Genomic DNA, 22,199 nt, shown 5'->3' with positions numbered 1-22,199 from the left:
TTACAAAGTCTTAATATTTCTTGCTATTGTAATTAGCACACAGTGAGTTATTGCTGGAGTTAAAATAAGTTCTAATGTTCCCAGTAAGATAAAAAGATGTAATGTTAATGATTGTATAGTTGTTTATTAATGATGATGGTATTAATGACATTGTCACCAACCAATGAAGATTTACTGTAATGAAACTGTTAATATGAAGGGTTTGTTTTTGATAGAAAAAATACGTACATCCAAATAGTTTAGGCTCTATAGAAAATATAGAACACAGAATGCATTTATTCTGCTGCACTTAAGTGTTGACAGACTGCCTCTCTCCACCATAGAATACACCACGCACCTTCTTCTTCCTCCTCGTCTTCCAAATCATCTTCGTCAGGTGTCTCAGCAACCAGTGAGCGTGTCTCCACCTGTTTCTGAAGCTCCTGCAGTTTGCTCTCATAAACCTGGACACATACAAACGGGGACACACTGTATGGACTACTGCTATACATCCATGTGAAAGGGAGTGCACAGTTACATAAATTATATATAAAGGTGCACTGTGTAACTTTACTGATGGGTTATCCGCATATGATTGTCTCCATGGAGATGTTATTGCTTTGCCTGGCAGGTTTGACAGTATGGTATTATGGTTAAATATACAACATTTTTCAAACTACAGGTGTTTTATTGGTCAAAAATAACTTTAAAAATATGTATTCTTATTGAAAGTGGGATTGCCCCTCAACAGATCTGACCCGCAACCTGGCCTGGTGCCAATATGCCAGATATACATGTTTTTTGCCCCACTGTGGGAAAATGCAGACAAAGTAATAACATCACCATGGAAACAAAGTAGGTGGTGAGCCCTCCACCAGAAAAGTTACACAACGCAACTTTAAAACAGTAAATTTTTTTCTAGGTTACCTGTATATTATTGGCTATGTCAGACTGGCCCTGCTTCCAAATATAAAAGTCTTTAAACAAACCAAATGTTGTTTATTTGTTTGACCACTGATACAACAAGGATGCTTCCTCATGGTGGGATTGGTAAGCACCATGTTATTCATTTAACACAGTCCATGTCTTCCTGTGGTTTTCTGTTGCATGTTCCCCCTCGTTCTACAACTAAGGCAGTCCTGACTAAGGGACTAAAAGTCCCCAAGTGTCGCCCACTGCTCCTGACAGTTTGCTCCAGTGGCATTGAAGGATGGGTTAAATGCAGAAAACAATAAAGTGCACCTTAACCTTACCTTAGTCTTAATATAACTAAATCTAAATTAATTTTATGTCCCAGGTCTGAAACTGTATGCACACCTCAAAAACAGGTAAACTAACCTATTTGTTTGGAGTTCAAGCTCAATAATAATGAGGCACTGTTATGCAACAAAAATTGTAAATAAATCATAGCATAAAAATGCATGCAGAATACAGGTGCATAAATCAGTTGGATTGGATGAATAATGAAAAAATGCAAAAGTTGTGTTTGGTCAATAATTGCTATATAGGAGTGTTATTTTTATCATTACACACCCATGTTTGTATTCATGTAACATTTTGCTACATAAATTATTCTAATTCAAATAAACATCTATAAAATGCATTTTTGTGCATTGTCCATAAAGCCTGGAGGGAAAGCAGATAGCTGGTGGGAGCTAAGTCTATGTAATCCAATGAGGGGCGCCATTCTCTTCGGGGCAGAACGGGCTGTGGTCCCAATGACCTCATCTGGTGCGTTCAGTGTCTTCTGGAGAAACAATGGGGGCTATTCATTGGTCATTAACCTCTTCCTTGCTGAAATCCAGCCAACACCAAAACAACTCAATCTTGAGAAAAACTATATTGTATTCAACTAAAGCTGGGTGTGTGGAAGCAGAGACAACACAGCACTCTAAATACAAATAAAGTGTCTGATTATCACTCGTCTTCAAAACGGTCAGGTGCTAAGTATTGCTAGTATTATTACTGAACTTGTAAGTCAAGTTGGAATGCTTTGGTTTCCTACTTTAAGAGTTGCATTGTACTTCTTGTTTTAACAGTGTCTATAACTCGTCACCCCCCTTGGGTACAGCAGGCTGACAGTGATCTCATCCTTTTGAACAATTTTTAAATGAATTAAAATTTGATAAACAATTTCAACACAAAAGAACTGCACTCAGAGCTTGTCATTTTATTTCAGCCATACCTTCAAATAAACCTCCAATAACACAGAAATACCGATGAAACTGTTTTGTTCAAATATGGACTTCTACACAGCCACAAGAGGCACTTGAAAAAGTCAAGACAGGACACCAGACATACAACAATCATATGCACCTGATGCAGACACTTACACTGTATGGTATAGAATATTTAAAACACTTTTCTGTACAATGTCTATTTGATAGTTTACTTTCCAGCTACCTGGTAGCCATCAGCACCAGTACAAATTTGTAATAATAATAACAAAGGGAGGATTCCATGCAAAGATATAAGGCAATAAAAAGATCACATGGTGAAGACACTTGCAGAGCATTTGATTATTTGGTTTTGTTATAGAATAATAAGGCATAACATACTGATAAGTTTAATATCAAACAGGACTATGTTTGATTGTTTAAAAAAGACATCCAAGCTGCAACATGACTGATTGAAAGGCCATCTGTGATATAGATGTATGAATGAGTTAAAGCTACAGCAGCAGCAGGGTCTAGAGATTGACTCTCTAGACACAGAACAAATAGCAGACTAAAGGATCTGATGTCTATGCAGACTGTGAAAGGCAATCATCAAAATCTCATTTCCCATGGACAGTCCATTAAAAAAAATGCAAATAGTTCAAGTCTTTGTCTTCCCTCCAACATTTGCACAGTGAGTCTTTGGGAACCATGACAACACTGTGAGACCTCCATTGGATAAGAGGTGAAGCGGAGGGTTTATTTAGTGAAAGTTTGAAACACAAAAATAAATGACATTTTGTCAAATACATCCAGCTGTTTTATTTTAGCATGAAAATGTATTTTGATTTTAGGGAGAAACATACTATAGAAATTGGGGATTAAACTGCTTTTACAAAATATATATTCTATATATTTTTTACAAGTTAACTTACTATGTGTGCTCTTTGAGAAATTAGAGCTTATAAAATGGGGAGTGCAAATACGGTTTTAGAAGGCAGCATATTTTGTACTATACAATATATTTAAAAGATCATCCAGAAAGGCTTAATTCATCTCATTGATAAACAGCATTTTTCATTAGGCATATTGTAAAGTATAGAGTTAACAGAGCCGGAGCTGCAGGCTGAATAAAAATAGACAAATTGAAATGAAAAACCACAGGAGTGAGTGAAGTGAATCACCTTCCAATTACAATTAAAGATAAACTGATGCACCAACAAATAATTTAAGTAAAGAACATACTGGATGTTAGATTCCTGATCTAATCCAATGATTTCAGAAACAAAAACAATGAGGGAGCTAAAAATGTTGAATTGTTATGGCCATATGACCATATAAATGTAGCATTCTGTTGTTCATAGCAAAAACAAATGATTCAATGCAAAGAGCATCATGTTTTAAAATGCAGCGGCTGATACAAATACTAACATGGCAAATATGTAAACTCAGAAAAAGGATTTGGCAAATCAAATCATGATTTATCAATTGTCAAACATGCTAAAAATGAAGAGGGTTCGGCATGGGTTTTCTTTTAGCACTGTCTCCTTATTGTCTGCCCTCTCCAGTTGCCCCTGACAGTTCTCTCATCCTAATGATGACAATACACAATGCAGCAGAATTGATAACACAGTATATATGATGACAACAATAAAAAGTCTATGTATAACACATATTTTTGGATCAACCAAGAAAACACTGTTCAAGTGCAAAAGTCAGCGTTGTTCACAGTTTGTGATCTGTAATGTCTTTGTCCTAAGAAACATTGGACTAACACTGACTCAAACCACTGTCTCTCGGTTAGCTTTGAGATTAGGAGCAGACAACTGTCTGCGCATTCGGGGCGGGGGCTGGAAGCTGATTGGATGGTTTGGTTGGTCAGTGTGGGAGTACTCCTGGAAACCACTGAAGCTGCCATCAGGGTAAAACATGCCATTGTACTGGCAAGGCTGGGGGTATTGCTGAGGAGGGTACATGGGTGGAGGCAGATGAGGGGGTAAGTGGTTTCGCGGGGGATAAAATGGCTGTATGTGCCTCCGGGGCTCAGGCTGCTGTAAGGACTCCATGGACCCCATAGACCCCATGGACCCCATGGACCCCATGGACCCCATGGACCCCATGGACCCCGACGCCCTTTGGCGGTGGTTAAAGGAGTTGCTACGTCCCCGTTCATACTGTTGCTTCTGTTGGTTCCTGTGGTTCTGCCTGGGCCCCTGGCTCTGATCAGACTCACTGCTCCTCCTCTGTGCTGCAGGACTAGGCAGGGCCACCTGTACCACTGCCGCTGCCACTCTCTCTCTGCACTGAGTCTCATCCTCCTCCTCTTCCTCTTGTACTGCCTCTTTAGGCACCTTCAGCTCGATCACCTGCTCATCTGTGATGATGATGTGGGTGCCAGGGCTCCATGAGTTTCGGTGCTTAGGGTTACTTCTGAAAGGGAAGCGCAGCTTGCGGTCTTCTGGGGGGATGAATCGATGTGGCCCGTTGTTCCTGCGCAGCTGTTTCGAGATCTCTTGCTGTTGCATGTTTTTCAGCCGCTGCTGGTCCTGCCTCATCCAGCGCATTTCCGCCCGCTTCAGGGTTGGGTCATCTCCTGATGGGAGGCCTGACTGTGGATCAACTTCTTCCACATCAGACTTTTCAGGCATAGGGGGCTTCCTTTCTCGGGGACTGGGAGTCCTCACAGAGCTCTGAGCAGAGGGTTGGGCTACAGGTAGAACAGAGGGCAGAGAGGAGGGCACAGCAGGGGGCTGGGCACTCTGAGGCTTGTCCTGACTGTCCATGAGGGGAAGAACCTTCTCCATTTTGACCATCTTGTTCCTTAGAGCTCGGATCTCCTCATCCTTCATGTTGTTCTGTTTCTTCACCTCCTGCAGGATGTCTTCCAGTTTATCAATGTGCACCTTGAGTTCATCCATTACACCAGACCCTGGCCGTGTCCCGTTGGTGATGACGTCTTCGATGCGCTCATCTCCCACCCCCACAGTGTCCCAAACATCTCGGGCCACTGCCCTCCATGAGTCTCGCTCGTTGGGGTCTTTCTTACTGTAGCTGGCGCAGAGCTCCTTCATCTTAACTATGGCCAGTGCTTCGATTTCTTGGCGGGTGTGTCGGAAGTCATTAAGGGCCACTTCATAGCAAATCTCTTTAACAGCCTGGATCTTCAGGTCTGAGATGGTGACCCACTTGGAGTCCTTGGTGATCCGGCGGCGTTGGGGGATCTGGTACATCTTAACGGGCTCTCTCTTCTTGCCGCTGCTGGGAAGGCCGCACTTTTTCACTATGGTCTGGAGTTTGCTGGGGGGCAGCTTTTCCCTCAGTGATGTGATCAGTCTCCAGCTCTCTTCACATGACCTCTTATCTGAGTCATCCCCACTATCAGAGTCGCCATCCTTAAGAAAACAAACCAAATGAGCCCCAAAAAGGAGAAATTACAATGAGAAATCAAAGGAAGATGAAAAGATGCCTTTTGTTTTAAAAGAATGATTTAAGGTATGAATATGCAACATGGGAACACATTAAGGAGCAAAAGTCATGTAATCAAGTAACCTTAATTTGGATCACTTTATAGCTATTGAGAGCATGAATACATTCAATATGTATTCTTTTTCTGCATACATTAATGAAGAGTAAAATGTATGCCAACATGCAAAACAACACAAAAATTTAAAACAAAAATCCAACCAAAAGTGGCTTTCATTGACTTTCTTGTTCAGACTTTTTCACAATAATTTATCGATGTAGGACTGAATGAATACGTGGAATTGATGAAAAATGGTTGACATGATTGTGATGATTGTTCCCAATGTTGCATACTGGTATTAAAAGTAAAGGTAAAGCATGTATATAATATTAGATAACGTAAATCAATGAAGCAAAGGCACTTATTGGAGCCTTGAGATGGTCTTCATCTTCTGATCCCCCAAAATTGTGGCATGCATGTAGTTCGATTTGGGAGCTTTCCCCTTTAGTCCAGAAGGTTTGAGTGTTAGCTTTGTATTAGCAGAGTTGTGCAGCTGATCAGAAAGCCAGTAGAAAGACAAGAGGCAGATGTGAGAGGTGTTAATCCACTACAAGAAAAATGTTAGTCGGAAAAATGCAGTTTCTCATTTCTATTGACAAATCCATTACAGATCACAACTGGTTGGTCCAAAATCTCCATTTTTGAGTGTATCGCTGTGACATTCCTGTGTCTATAGCATTGCACATCAAACCAAAATTATTTAAAAAAAACTTTGACAAATACATTCTCTGTTGCTGAGCCCTAGTATGCTAAACAAATGCAAAAGGGTAGCCAAAGAAGTCAATGAGAAACCACATTGTCACTGTAAAAACTACAGAAGAATTGAGTTAACACAATGCATTGAACTTATCAGCAACTGCATTGAAGAAATTAAATTCAAGACAAAACAGAGCAAGAAAACTAAAGCAGAAAATCTAATTCAAGCAAATCAACAGCAGCCTAAAAGTTGGCTTCACTTTAGTCCAGAACCAGCACTCAAGGAGTTAAGAAACCATGCTTTTTACCAATTTTAAGAACCATGCAAAGCAGCGTTGCTTGAAAACCACAGTACAAAATTATTTTAATCAATAGATAATTAATATTGTATTTTGTATCTTTGTTTAACCATTTAGCATGAACTAAACACAGGGTGCTGTTTTGCAGGATTCCCAAGGTTCTATGGGAAAGACAAGGAAAGGGGAGAAAATAGAAAGCTTCACAGTCTATTTTTGATTCAATCAAATCGCTACAGAAAATCAAAAGGAGACGAGGGAAAGCTCTTCAGTCTAAAAACCAGAAAATCCTCCATGCAAGAAGAACGGACATGCACTTCACACATCTCAGTGTCAGAGCTCAGAGTGAGAATTAGTACTAGACAGGATTAAACAGACTCAGGGGAACTATAGGAGGATCCAAAAGCCCAAAATGACTGTATCAAGGTGGCCATAAACCATGCTTTAACTTTTTATCACTTCATACAAAATAGAATCCAGATAATATAAAACAAACAATTAATTTAAAATGTAACTAGCTTTGAAAAATACACTTCTATTTGTTTAAAATATGAGCCAGTTTCACAAAAAGGTTTACTCACTGGGAAAATACTGTTGAATTTTTTTTTTTTTTTTGTTAACTGGAAAAAGTGGTCTTAACATTGTCCAGATGACCATCTTTGACATTACATCTTTTGGAAGTAGTGTTACAAATGTCACACACAAATGAGTGCAATTTGGTTTACTGCTAAAGTTAAGTAAGTCCACTCCACATCTGTAAAACAGATTTGGTTCATATGTACTATTTAAAAATCTAACATTGATTCCCTCCCTTTGTGAATCCGGCTTTACAGTACTCCATCTTAAAATGCACTTACCAGTCTCTGTTGTTCCAGGAGCTGATCTGCTTCCTCTTTCTCTTTTTTGTACAGTATCTCCATTTCAGTCAGCCTAAACAATAAAACAAAATACCATCTCAAATACTCATCTTCTAACCTCAGGCTTAATATGGACACTCACCTTTTCTCCATTTCCTGCTTCATGTCGATGCCCTGTTTCTCCAGGAGTTCCCTCTGGGCAAAGGTCCAGTCCACAGGCTCCACAGGAGTCTCAGCGGAGGGCGTCTTCTCCCTCTCGGCACGCGCCTGCTCTGGGTGGTTGAACCGGAAAACGTGGTTCTTGCCCATGATTATGCGGTTACCTGGAAAAAAGAGGAAAAGAAAACAGCAGGAAAGGTCAGGTTCAATATCCCAGTGCATTAATGTTGGGTACACATCAGAAATACATTTCATTGATTTTATGTCAAGTAAGTGTTGCACCTGAGCGGAGCTGGATCGCATCCTCAACACGTTTTCCATTGACGTATGTTTCTGATCCCTCACAAGGCACCAACAAGACCACCACTTCAGAAGAAATCAAAAATATAGTTAGTACAAATTAAGTAAGTCTAACTATGTTTGTTTTATTCTTTTTGGATGTCTGAAACCATTTAAGACCATTTAAGTATTAGTACAGTAACACTTTCAGTAGCCCAAGTATACAACAGACCTTTTTGCTAACCAAATATATAAAAACAAATGTACTTTTTTACTTACCGTCTCCATTGGCATTTCTCTCACTGCGAAAAATGCAGTGCTCCTCTTTGATATGAGCTCCACTCAAAACAATGTCCTGTCGCCTTTCAGCATCTGCTTGGCCCACCCTGGAAAAGACATTTTAGACTAAATTTTTTTATCTTCCCAAAAGCATAACTTGTTATATTTGTCTTCTAAAGATTTGGTATTGCTGTTAATTTTACTTAAATGTACATTTTTCTAAATGATACACAGATGTATTGATTGCTGCATGTATGGAAAGCTCTTTGGTTCAGTGGTTGTTGCTGTTGTTAAGTGCTATAAATGAAGACTGACTCATTGACACATGTGCAGCATCACAAACTCATGCCCCCCTTTTTGCTTGTGACTCATTAGGTGATAGAGAAAACCCCTGGACCTCTTCTTTTTTCACAGTCAGTATTGAAATTACTGTTACCTTGTGATGCCGTCTTTGATGTAGTAGAGCAGACACTCTGACATGAGCGGGTCCTCGTTCAAGTTAACCAGGTGTGGAGTCTAGATAAGAAACATGAGACACAAAACTTTTACCACAAGCACGGTAAGGAACACTTGTTTATAAATATGTAATAAAAAATAAATCAACGTCAGAATGTCAATTGGATACACTTCAAATTCATTTTCAACAATTAAAGCTACTATCTATGACCCAAAACACCAACCTTTTTTGGGGAAAAGAACCCATGATCTATATAGAGCTCAAAAGACTTCTCAACAAAAGGCTAACCCATGGAAGAGCAATGGTGGAAAGAAAAGAGAATGGAAAACAAATAAATTTGAACAGAATAACAAAAAACAAATGCAGTTAAAGAGGAGGATTGAGGAAAGCAATGGAAGCATTTAATTCAACAAAGAAAAGTGTTGTTCTAAGGGCTACTGGTGTTAAATGTGGCACATGACAAAAAAATTACACCATTTTAAGCTCTAGTCACTACAAGGGAGTGAAAACAAGCTCTCTCTATATATTTTTATATGTCTTTGGAGAATTATACAACACTAATAAGCCTAATTTCAACTACTGTAGTAAGATCTGTTCACTGCTAACTCCATTTTACAAACCTTTTGGGCTGGAAAATCAAAAGGACCCTCAAATTCCTGACTAAGCTATAAAACCAAAGTAAAAAAGAAGAGGAAAAGAGATGATAAAGAGTGAGAAAATACAAGGACAATGAAGGGAAGTTCCCATGAGAAAGATCGCACAGACACAGAGGAGGAAGTGATGATGGAAACGTGAGCATCAGCAGCAATGGCACAGTTTAGACACTTTATGTCCAATTTTGTGCTGTGTCCACGACGTACCTTTTTAGGAGAGAAGACGCCCAAAGTGCCACCATCTTCACGGATCGCAACACCCATTTCTGCCAGTAAGGCCTCTCTGTAAAACAATAATTCAGACTTTTTGTGAGCTTGATTGCATACAGTAGCCTGCTTATGTCTGGCAATTGCTTAACTCAACAAAATCTTTGATGCAATAACTTCAACTCCATAAATATATATTAAATCCTGGTTGGTCAGCCCCATATTTAATCTTCAGTGAAGTTCATACTTACAGATTTGTTACCATTTAAAATATGATGCAAGTTTCATATGACATTTTCCTTCTCTGATTTGGCTGTATATCTAATTGAACCCAAAGGCCCACTTTACCCATGGCTGATAAAATTATGTTAATAAAAAGCACAAGACACCCTTTAGGAATAAACAATTGCTGAAAGTTTTGAAAATAACAAATTAAATCCGGCATTATTCATTTTGCTTTGATGATTCACTGCCTGAAGATAAATAATAAGATGGCACTCCAGATTAAAACTATTTCTATCGAATCTGGAGGTGGTTCTTGTGCAGCGGAAGAAACATTGATAACACTGTATGAATGTAATATTTTATATTTAGCTATATCAAAAAAAAAACATCTTTGGAGGAAACATGCATATATAGATGGCTGGCACGTAATCATAACTAAAAAATTTTATATTACAATACACAATACTGGCTCTTTAGGGCTACATTTGCTCAACATTTTTCATAGGTGGAGGGCAGTGTAAGCTATATAACCAATTGAAACACCGATTATGTGACAATGAATAATATTTTTCTTGATTAGTATGTCAGACGTGATTAGATTCAAGAAAAATATTTGCTGTAAAAATATTTGCTGTGTATAATACTGAAGTCATTTTTGTGACAAGAGGCAGACTGGCCATCATGTGACAGTGATTTAATGTATATCAGATGAGTAAAGGGCATGACAACAAAACAGATACACGTGAAATGGACAGAATAAGAGCAGACAGGATAGTTAAAGTGTCAGACAGTCTAAACTTAAAATAAGGAGAGATGGAGACGAGGCTATGGGGAAGTGCTTGAGACAGACAAGATCCAAATGAGTGATGCCCCGAGAGACAAACCGCTCCGCCCTGGAAACACAAGGTTAGAGATGTCTACTGAGGCTGGTACTTACCTTTCCATTCGGATTGCTTCAGTTTTACGCAGTTTCTCCTCCCAGGTCTCATTCAGCTCAGCAATGATCTTTTCCGATTCCTGAGTAAAAAGGTAAATAAATAATGTTGTGTTTCAAACAACATAACAGCTGAACAAATAAGGGAGCCTGTAAAATCTGTACTATTAATGCCAAATTTATAATGTAGTTGAATAAACAAAGCAAAATCATAATCAAATGTCACTAATGAAAGATACCTATTCTATCATCTGAAAACAACCAATATTACTCACATGTATACACACCTTGCATGCATTTTTACAAGCTTGCATTACAGATGATAGCATATAGAACACATTGACATTTAAAAATACCAAATGAAATTTTAAAAAATAGCCTATATAATGTTTAATAAATGGTTCATTGTCAAAACTAAAAGGGCACTAAAGTCTGGTTCTATTTTGGTCTAATTTCCCTGTGCGTGCATTGGTGTTTGACGTCATTCGATGACAGACAGTGCGCTCAAGGCGTCGTCATGGAAACTGCAGCTTCTGAGAGTGGGATGCTGCGGCTCTCTGTGCTCCCCAGTCTTTGAACTTCATAAGGAAACGTGAGTGTTGTAAAGATAAGGGAGCATGGAGTAAATGGTGAGGCTAAAATACTATAGATTTTATGTGTGGGTTGAATGTGCTGCTCAGAGCTGCCAGGTAGCTGATCTATTTTTAGATCTTATTACGTTGGTGTAGAGATGTGTAATATCTTGTTTTTAAAAGCCTGATTACTGAAACTAAATTTACTTTATACAACACATGTTAGGCTGTCATTTGGTTTGATAAATATTGCTTTATTTCACGAGGGCAGGACACTCCTCATAAGTAACATTGGTTTTATAACAGCAGCTCCTTGTCTCCATGTTTTTGAACTTCCAGATTTATATCATTTTATCGTAATAATATAAGAATTAGTTTGTCCCATATATATATATAAATATGTTTAAATGTTTTTCAATACATATGTTTGTAAAAGGCATATTAAACTGAATCGTACACACATGTTACAATCTTTAACAACAAAAGAGCACTTTTGTTTTTGTTAACTCTGATGTCATTCAGTGAACAAGACAATACAATATTATCAGTAGTAAGATCTTGACTTGTACCTTATCCTTTTTGTGTATTTTTTCTTGTACCAACTTGTAATTTTTACTTATACAAAAATATTCAAGATGAAGACTTCACTGATGGCCTGTGTGTATTTTACCTTGAGTCTCTCAATGGCCTCCTCTCCTCCGGGTGTGGACATGATGCGCTCTTGGATGCTTGAGACGGACTGCAGGCCTTGAGAGCAGAGCGAGCCCAGGGACGGAGAGGCTGTCAGAGAACCAATGGGTGCTGTGGAGAAATGGCCAGGCCGTTGATTCTCTGAGGCTAGCAAGTATCTATTCTTATTGTTCTGAATGTCTTTGAGGTCTGAGGCCACAGCGAGAAACGAAGAGAAAGAGAGGAAGGAAGAGGAGAGAGGATGGACAGGCCCGGGGATAAGGAGAGGAAGGATAAACCACACAAAATGAAAACCAAAATGGTAAAAAGAAGGAGTGGAGGAAACAAGGGAGGAGAGAAGACAAGGGAAGGGAAGACCAATGTAAGACACACATTGTACATTAAGACAACTTCAGTTAAGTGGACAACTATAGAGCAATTTTCACCCTAGAGAGTGCAGAACTGGGATAGTAAGATAAAAATAAAAACATTCTAGATGAGTTCATTTATTTCAGACTATTTATTGTAATTTTCACTTATTTCAAGATTGACTTGAAATTAGAAGTAATGTATTGGCATAAATTATTAGTTAAGTAAGACATTTTACTTACTTAATTTAATTAATTTAATTAATTGATTATCTTATTTCATGTTAAATGATCTACTAGTTGAAAATGTATAGAAACCAGTGAAATATTCTACGTAAACAACACAATCTAACTCAAATGAAAATTAATATTCTGTATTGATCATTATAAGGTTAGACATTCAATTTTTGCAGTGTAGCTATATACAAAATTAAAGGTTGTAGCCAGGCTCTCACTCTGAGCTATAATACTTGGACCGTGTAATTACAGAGGCATTCTAATTACCCTGATAACTTAATTTGCAGTGAGTCTATTCCAAACTGGTCCACACTATGACTGCGTTATCCCTTGCATTAAGCTAAATCGGGTGAAAATCGCCACCAGTGAACACATATGGGATGGAAGGAGCTGGGAGATCCCAAAATACTAGCCAAGTGGGGTGACAGATAGTTGCTCCATGCAGCCAAAGTTCAGCCCACAGTCAAGCATTTTGAGTCACCCCTGCATACAAACATGGGGTAACAGAGCCACTGCAGCCTGGCTAAAGGTCGATCAGCGCATGCGACATAACGCACTCAAGGACAGCAGGGTAACTGAGACCTCACCCCCATCCAAACCACAATTAAAACAATAGCCTTTAAAGTGTAGGTTTAAAGATTGCTAGTCAGATAGCATGTCAGGTGAACTTGATATGTAATCATCACCATGACATTTGCATCAAGGTTTTGTTTTATCTATTAAAAGTCACAAGTACTAAAACTAAAACTAGGCAGGGGTATAATATTGGAGATATAATGGATTCAATATGATGCTAACAGTTTAAACTACAGAAATTACAACTACTACTACAATAGCTAGCTACCATTCAAATACATGCACCTTTTTTTCTGTAGCTCTGAGCTGCAGCTTCAGCACATTATTTGTCAAACAAAAACAGAAAAAGCACACAGACACCAAATGTGTAAGTCACACAAATGAATAAGCACGGTGGATTGGGGGTTGGGGAGACAGGAGTTATTCCATTGTGTGTGCGCATTTAGCTGCCTCTCCACCCTCACTGTGCAACATAAAACAGCTGCATGCTTCTCTTATCAAGATTTCAAACCCCTTGCATTTCTTACATTAATCACTTTAGAGGCATGCAAGCTTGTAGCAAACTTATGCTAGCAGTAAGAGCAATGTTAGGCCAGAGCGGTGAGATAACGCTTGGCTAGCCCACATATACACACATTTGATTCCACTTCCTGGGTAATCATCCCCCATAGGATCGACTGAGGGAGGCAGGAGAAGATGAGACGTGTCAGCACCAGTACAATGTGAGGAAACAGTTACAGACACAACAAAATGTGATGAGGAGCTGTTAACTCTGATGTTAAATAGGTGATAAAGGGTTAGTCCAGCATTTGATTTACTCATTTATGAGATAATTCAGATAAATGAGCTGGGAAGTTGTTTTTTTTCCCACACAGTTCACAGTCAAATGAAGCAATGACTATGTTGTAAATATGACAACCACTCTACAAATGTGCTGCTGTCATGAAATCACAGTTTTATGAGATGGTTTATTCAATCACTGATCAATTCAATCAATGGACCTGACTGTTTTTTCTAAACTGTATAAGAATCTAGTGATGTTTATAAAAAGAAATGTTTGTGATCAACTCAGTCATTAGTAGTACAGCCATGTTTTATGATATCTACAAAGTACATTCATGCACTAAAATAGAAACAACATATGAAATGACAGGACAGTGATGTAGAAAGAGAAGTACCATCATATATAGAAAAGAGAAAGTGCAGTAATAGATACTGTGTACTTTTGTGTGTCTGCAGAGATGACTTGCTGTTGTCTTTATACAAAACTCACTGTCGAGGATGTCTCCCAGGCCCTGTGCACGCAGCAGCTCCTTCAGACGAGCCACTTCATCCTTGAGGTCACGCACCAGCTTGTTGTTGGGATCCTCGTTGATGACAGCATTGCATTTGATGTTCTTGGCCCTATCGGCATAGCTGGAAATAGAAGAAAATGGACAATAATAATTAGAGATGTTGACATAAGTGTAGCTTTGATCAATAATGGTGTAAAGTGTTCAATAGGTATAAAAATCATTACTGAGATACAAATAAGCACTAATTAGATACTTGATATATAAGTATCAATACTGAAATATCTAAATTGGATCTTTCCCTTGGTATTTCTAGCAACAATAATGGTATATGTACTTATTCTGGTTTCTAACTGGTTCTGGAGTGGACTTTAAGATACGTGATGTAGACTTGCTTCAAGTTTAAATTACCAAGTTAATTTTAGATCAAATTGGAAGACAAACAAAGTCAGTCTATTTATTTATTATTATTCAAAACCTACCGGAGAGTACTGAGGGTCTCATCATAGTTGATATCAGCAGGACTCAGAGCAGCGACCATAGCCGTCCTGGAGTTTCCACCTGGAATTGATTGCAGGTTCAGATAGGGGTCATGCTGTGGTAATGCTAACCCAGGTTTGGTCCAATTGAAGTGAGGATGAAGTAATGTATTAGCTGGCAGTGCTTGGACTCCTAACAGCTATGTACTACATGTAGCACCAAATATGGGAGATCGACTGTAAACATGTGTGACCTCGGAGCAACAGAGTGCTTGTCTTGTTAACTTGAAATACAGCATGCTGACAGTGTTCTTCTTAAATTGGCAGAGTATAATGTGCACTTGCTCCTCTCCATTTTTTATTCTGACAGGATGCAGGTGGCTAATTTTTTCTAGCTGTCTACAATATGAATACTAGGACATGGATTACATAAACTCTCTCCTCTCTCTCTCTTGACTGTAGAGATGAGTAACCAGGTTGCAAAGCATCTTAGACAAATGGGTTCTTCTTACCCAAGTTCTCCCTTAGAAGCCATGTCAAAACAGAGTCTCGGTATGGTATGAAGTCCGTCTTCTTCTTTTTCTTACTCTGCAAACAAAATAGTATACATAATAGTAAGTGTTAATAGACTAGCATTTTACAAATTTCAATCTCATGAAACATTCAGCAAAGGGTAAATATGAGTAAAGTTTAAATATCACGCCCTGTTGCTACTGTACAAATTAGAGATAGATCGATATATTGGCCAATACTTGAACTTTTTAGGGTATCTCAAGCATAGGCAGATATTTTGTTTGGAGTGACAGCTGCTTGATATAAAGGCATAAGGCTTGATTTTTTTACACATACAAATTAAGTCTATTTATATTATTTTCTTTATTATATTTTTATTATGTTGAACATTGCATTGTAAAGTGCATGAGTTTGCAGTCATGTCAAGACCTAGAAATAACGACATAGCATAGCTTATCTGCCATCAGCTGCTCTAGGTCACAAAATTTTGGTATTGGCATTGGCCATGAGAAAAACAACTATAGGTCAATCTCTAGAACAAATATGTTACTCCCTAAACATGCCACTAAGATCTGCAGTGAAATGAACTAGTCCAGAGCAACAGGCGTCATATCAGGCTGATGGAAGGGATTAGAGGCGAGTGGCTAGACTGTCTGAAGGTTTACCTTGCTGGTACAGTTATCCTGAGACAGCAGGTGTTAAAGCACAAGAGAAAAAGAAGGACAAATATTACAGCATGCCTCACTCCCAACATTATCTAATCCCAAAGACAGGGCAGGGTGTTTCAGGATATGAGCAGAAGGCGGCCAAATGGAAAAACACTCACCACTTCAGCCAGAGCAGATATGACTTTTCCTAACGTGGTCAGAGACTTGTTGATGTTTGCTCCTTCCTGTAATAAAAAACAACAATATATTAGACAGAGTATTGACAATTTGGGCTGACAGTGACATTTCTTTTTTTTTTTTTTTTTTAGCAAACACTGGAATTGTGATTAGAAGTTCATATTTTTAAGAGAATTAAAATACAAATTTAGTTTTTTTGCAAAATAATACATGATATATTGTTGTTTGTGGACAAAATGTTGGTACTTCAAACTGATTTAGAAGTGATTGTGATTAATCTTGCAGCCTTAGTGACAATTATAATAAACTTTGCTGTAATGAGTTATACCTTTAGCCTGGTCCCTTTAGCGCCAGTGGAGTCTGCACGTTCACTTCCTGCCAAATCTACTAGACTGATTTTGCTGACCTAAAAATAAACATTTGAAGTGTTAGCATCATGTTTAATTTTACAAAGACAACTTCAATAGGAACTCTTTAAACTCACAGCTAACCAAAACCCATAAATCGGATGTTGTTCACTACAATAGACCATGTGTTTTCAGAAGAGTGGGTTCTTTGTTTTATGAAAATCACAGGAAACAACTCTGAATCAAAATTTACTTTTTCTACCACAATTCATTCACTAATAATGTCATCAGAGGATACATCAAAGCAATCAAATGACAAGTACACATGGCTGTATGCAACAATAAATTATCCCTTTATGTTATATGAGACAGTGGGACATCAAACTCTCTGGGGAGAAAGGCTTCATTGAGATTCAACTCAAAGTGTCCCCTCTGACCTTCTCTGTGGAGAGGTCCGTCTCGTTGTCGTGTTTCCTCTGTGTGAAGACAATGGTGAACACTGCATGTGACCTGCTGCTGGTTTCATTCATGTTGGTGGCTGCCACAGTCCTGTAAATAAAAACATGTAGTACATTCACATAGTCAGAAGCTTGACTTTACTTCAATTCACAAATTATTGTCTGTTTACAGATTAAAAAATTGTGAATATGCAGCTCTCAAAATGTGAACAAAAAGTGCTGTCGGCTGTGCTTTTCCTCTGTGAAGCAGAGTTAGCTCTATAGCCCTGTTAGCATGCTAGCTGTTGTTGTCTGTAACCTGACAAGAGTTTATAACTCAATCTGTTATGAAAGGGAGGCACATGTTCGGACAACAACAAACTGTTTAAAAATGTACTAGGTTTTCACATTTTTAAGTTAGTAAAAATGTTGTACACTACAGGCCTGTAAAATGTGGTGGTGTGATTTGAAAACCAGCACTTGACATATTTAAATGACAGTATATATTAAGTGCCATTGGGTTTTTAGGCTGTTAGGAAGAATTTAGATACTGCTTTATATGGCAGAGGAGGATAAGTGTAAGGATAATGCTGAACACAAATACAGTGGGGAGCGGAGGAGCACGGCCACAGGGGAGATAGTGGCTTTACACAGCATGTTCTCGAAATAAGCCCTCTGAGTCAGCACAGAAGATTAGGACAGGGCTCACTCCTCCCCAAGGAGCTCCCGTGACTTAAGACACATATCACACGCTCAGAGGTACACATTTGTGGAAAAATCTTGCCATAATTAAAACTATGGACTAATCACAATCCAATCAATATAAACACAAAATGAACACAATGTAGTAGCACAGAATTGGCAAAGAGGATAACATTTTGTTGCATTTTGGGTCAGGGCACAAAGGTACATTCAAAAATATATTCAAAAATAAGTGAACTATTACATAATTATGTATGACAAAAATTGGATACCAATACCAAACCAGTTGAAATTCATGAATTGCAACTTTAAATGCTGAGTTTTTAGTGAAATTAGTGAATGGTGAAAATGGTTCACCTTACTGTTATCCTTTCATTGTTCCTTTATATGTAAATGTATGTGTTATTTTTGTGCATAGTTTATAGTAGTTATCTGTATATACCTGGCTTTGTTTCCTGCATCCATAAGATCTGCAATGTCTGTGTAGGAGGTGACGGCAAGTTTGGACAGGTCCTCAACATAGGGGCCAAGAAGGGGGTGTTCACGCACTCGCAAGTTCCCTTTGTTTTTGGGATTGAGCAAGTCCCGGACCCGCTCACAGTAGATCTCCATGTAACTGACCTACAAATCATTACACACAGTTATCATATGATATTAAAAGTATGTCATGGAGGGGAAGTCCAGGGATGTTCATGAGAAACAAATATGGTAGACTGGTTTACCTCAACTGAGTAGGAGAGCTCTTCTTTGTTGTTGTCTAAACTGATTTTCTCAAATAGATCTTCACAGAGCTAAACAGAGCAAATATCAAAATGATTTAACACAAAATAAAAGCACAAGGTCATGTATAGTTTTAGTATGCTTTCAATTGAAGGGAAGGTTATAATGTTGTGAGTAATCTGTACAGTATTGTGTAAGAAGAATATAAAAACACTGTTGTAACTAGTAATACAAAATTCGAAAATTAAAAAATGGTTGGTCAAAATTTGGTATCACAAACCATGGGGATGATTCCTTCCTGCCCCTCTTTGCCCATCATGGTGTAGGATTTGCCAGCACCAGTCTGGCCATAAGCAAAGATGCAGACATTGTAGCCTTCGAAGGCATGCTCCAGCATTTCCTTTCCAATGTCATTATATACACGGTCTTGTGACGCAAAGCAAGGGTCATCGGGCTGTGCAACAACAAAGAAAGTAATTACCAGTAGTCAAATCACTATTTTACTTAAAAAAACAACAACATTTTTCTATCAATTATACTGGACTTACCGAAGTGTGTGACCAGTAGGAATAGTCAAAACTGAATGTCTTTGCTGGTTCTTTTGGAGCTTTGGGGTTGAGAATAGCTGAAAGAGACAAAACAAATAAAGGATGAATAAGTATAAACAAATCAAGTGTTTAAACTGCCCAAATGATTATGCTTTGTATAAATCCATTCAATCCCATAGAGCACAATCTTTGCAAAAGCTGCACAACCAACTAGCAACAACAGTAAATTTTTGAATGGCTAAAATGACTAGCATTCTTCTCACAGTTAAAATTTTCACGTTCAACTCATAGTTGTTATTGTTTTTTGTTTCATTATCAGGGCAAAGAATCTGAAAGTAAAATGTATGCATGAACTATCTGTCAAATTCTGAAAAAACTTGCACAAATGCAACAGCAATATTTTTAATACAGTCACCATCAACATAAAAGTCTGTCTCTTGTTTTACAGAGAGCTCAGTCTGATCTATGTTGGCTAACTCTGTCTTGTTCCTCAATCACACCACTTTACCATTGCTATATTTGGACTAACATCATATGAAGGGATAATGGTTATGAATGTCATTAGCATTTTTCATCTTTTAAAAATGCTTTGGCAATGTTTCCACAACATTTTGCATATAAGAGAATGTCATAGTAAAACACGGTTCTCAAAACTGTCATCTGTTTTCATTTTCTGCATTGCTACAAACCTTTGCATAACCTTTCTTAGACATATTTGCGCAGTACAGTACGTCATCACATTTCACAGGACTTTACCAACAGGTTATTCTTGGAGTAAAGTGATGTAGCTTAGAGCTCTGTCCTTGCATTGTGTGAGGCTATAGGCACTTGTTAACGAAGCCGAATCTGCAGTCATCCCTGGCATGTTGTCCCTCCCAGTCACACTCACACTGACCCTTGGGACTTGCTTTCACTGCTCTGAGGAGGTACAGAGGTGGTCAGTCAAGAGAGAGGTAGCTACATTAACTTGAGAAGATTTTCAGCACTGAAATTGTATTAACTGCTTGCTTAGGACAGATCTTAAGTAAACACATTTTTATATATTGTTGAGGCCAATGCAAAGAATTTATTTGCAGGCAGCTAAATACCTTCATCACCACAAGTACAGAGGTATGGGGGCACAGTGAGGGAGAGCAGAAAGAAAATCTAATAAAAGTAATCTACAGGCCTCAAGAGCCTAGCAACCATCCAAACAGTGCACCAATACAAAGACTGCAGTTGGACTACGCATCTGCACTTCTGCTATTGTTACCGTCAGCACTCTTCTCATTTGCAATTAGCTTTATTTCATGCTAATTTGTCTAATGAGGAAATGAATGCACTCTCATCTCCTTGACGTGAGGGTGTTCGACGAGAAATGCTTTGAATCAAGACGCCCTCGACAGAGTGGCTTGTGCTGTGGATTTCACTGCTGCACTTATCAATAATGCAGGAGATGTGGAGAGACAGGGATTGCATATCGCCCTCCGCAGGTCACATGCTGACAGCAAAGCACAGAGTGTCCTCAGAAAGCAGACACGCTAACACTGCTATGGCCTACATATGCAAGATGATGCTACTGAACAAGCGCTACAATGGAGAGTTAAGGTGCAGAGAGCAGTGGGGGTGTCCATATTGGGAAGAGAAGCTAGACCGACAGGTGGCTAAATTAAGTCTTGTTCCCCTTTGACCTGCCTCCAAAGGGAAACCAGAGCCATGCCAATTGGAGAAAGTAACCAAGAGGGGGTTAAAGTTACCGCCGCCCCTGCTCCCCTCTCCTGGAACAATCCATAGCGGCCATTAGCAAGAGGCCATCTCAGCTGAGTGAGAGCTAAAGATGCTGAGATGGTGCAAGTGCAAAGGCCAAGCTGATAAATATAATCTTTGGCCAGATAAAATCTCAATGTGTATTTTTTGGAAGAAATCTTTCAAAATGTCTTTGGTTTCAATGCAGATGGAAATTATATTCGCTCATTACTTGAAATTTCTATATCGTTTCCATTAGCAAATGACGTAGTAATCAATAGTCCATTTATTATTTACAAAAACCTCCCCTACCAAAGCAACACTAATTAAGTAGATGTGAACTGTACAATATCCATGAAGATATAAAACATGATAACTGAGGTTGCTGAATTCATAGACATTACGGCTTCAAGTAGTATTAAGTAGGAGCAAATCTAGGGTAGCTATATTTGCTTAAACTAAACTAAACTATGCTTTATAAACTAAACTAACTAAACTACTATTATTAAATGATTGCCATCTATAAACTTGAGTGTGTTTCCATTTTATTCCTATGTCTTTTTTTCAGTCTTCCACCTGTTCGTCAGTTTTGTTGTTAGAGAAGAGCATCTGTAAACTACCCCGCAACACTTAGCAGGGGTTTGCTGTGCTCCACCAAAAGTGAGTCACGATTTTTGATGTGGCAGAGACGTTTCACTCCACTGCCCACACAGAGCTGTCTTCTCCCCAGAGCATTGGCCCATGCGTCACTAAAGCCTCTGTGGACAGATCTATGGATATAAATCTGCCAATATCCTGTCTTCTTGAATACAATTACAACACTTATATCAGTAGTCTGTAGCATATGTTTTCAACACTGACAAAGTTAATCATTTTTGTCTGAAGTTGGCATCAAAACAAAGGACCGATGCTCCACTGCCCCACATCTTAACATGACTCACTCTCCTCCGCGCCAATGATCTTCAGCCTCTCATCCACCTACATTTGACATAATTACAACAGCAAATAATGGAACCTGTATGTCTAAAGTCAGTGACTATATTAAGTGTTACCATTTATAGAAAGCCAATATTCCCACGAGTCACATCCTGGCCTTAAAATGGTGCCTAATAAACCACGTCATCAATGCGCTGCTCTCATGGCAACAGGTGGAGATGAGAATTGGTTTCCATAACAACCTCAACGTGACACAGAAGCATGCGAGGATGAGGCACACGCAGTTCTACTAGAGAGGTTCTTCATTTAAAATTATAGACAAATATACAAGAACTGAAACAGGATAGTTATCCAAGACGAAGAGAAAGGATTTCTTATAATCCACCAGGCAAATGGCAGAAAGTAAAATGCTTTAGGGTTTAAGCAAAGCTACTTAATGTATTTTTACAAGGTCATAATCATATTCATGTTTTAACTTCCACTTCCCTTTAAGCTTAATCACTGATTAAACCTGAAGCAACAATTAAATATTA

At 38.5% G+C, this 22,199-nt stretch overlaps 1 protein-coding gene across 3 annotated transcripts in view; it reads right to left on the bottom strand.

Annotated features, from left to right (window-relative positions):
* kif1b (kinesin family member 1B) overlaps nt 1-19,082 on the bottom strand; it is a 41,503-nt gene extending 22,421 nt beyond the window's left edge. For 2 of the 3 annotated variants that reach the window (XM_055165979.1, XM_055165981.1), the window contains exons 1-20: nt 19,006-19,082; nt 18,738-18,911; nt 18,460-18,528; nt 18,180-18,358; nt 17,036-17,147; nt 16,580-16,657; nt 16,233-16,298; nt 16,072-16,089; nt 15,406-15,481; nt 14,897-14,975; nt 14,396-14,538; nt 11,943-12,073; nt 10,704-10,783; nt 9,542-9,617; nt 8,661-8,740; nt 8,225-8,331; nt 7,949-8,032; nt 7,650-7,830; nt 7,508-7,580; nt 338-443 (exon numbers count right to left, since the gene is read on the bottom strand). In XM_055165979.1, coding sequence (XP_055021954.1) covers nt 338-443; nt 7,508-7,580; nt 7,650-7,830; nt 7,949-8,032; nt 8,225-8,331; nt 8,661-8,740; nt 9,542-9,617; nt 10,704-10,783; nt 11,943-12,073; nt 14,396-14,538; nt 14,897-14,975; nt 15,406-15,481; nt 16,072-16,089; nt 16,233-16,298; nt 16,580-16,657; nt 17,036-17,147; nt 18,180-18,358; nt 18,460-18,528; nt 18,738-18,854 — 1,855 coding nt within the window. In that variant the 5' untranslated portion in view covers nt 18,855-18,911; nt 19,006-19,082. The remainder of the gene's footprint in view (nt 1-337; nt 444-7,507; nt 7,581-7,649; nt 7,831-7,948; nt 8,033-8,224; nt 8,332-8,660; nt 8,741-9,541; nt 9,618-10,703; nt 10,784-11,942; nt 12,074-14,395; nt 14,539-14,896; nt 14,976-15,405; nt 15,482-16,071; nt 16,090-16,232; nt 16,299-16,579; nt 16,658-17,035; nt 17,148-18,179; nt 18,359-18,459; nt 18,529-18,737; nt 18,912-19,005) is intronic. The other variant, XM_055165980.1, reaches the window with a different exon arrangement.
* Nucleotides 19,083-22,199: the final 3,117 nt, after the last annotated feature.

This window comes from Boleophthalmus pectinirostris, unplaced genomic scaffold (assembly GCF_026225935.1).
Source record: "Boleophthalmus pectinirostris isolate CB_2022bp ecotype Guang Dong unplaced genomic scaffold, ASM2622593v1 HiC_scaffold_8, whole genome shotgun sequence".
NCBI classification, from domain to species: domain Eukaryota; kingdom Metazoa; phylum Chordata; class Actinopteri; order Gobiiformes; family Gobiidae; genus Boleophthalmus; species Boleophthalmus pectinirostris.
Note: the sequence above shows the minus strand (reverse complement) of the source record. Positions and strands in the feature narration are given on the sequence as shown.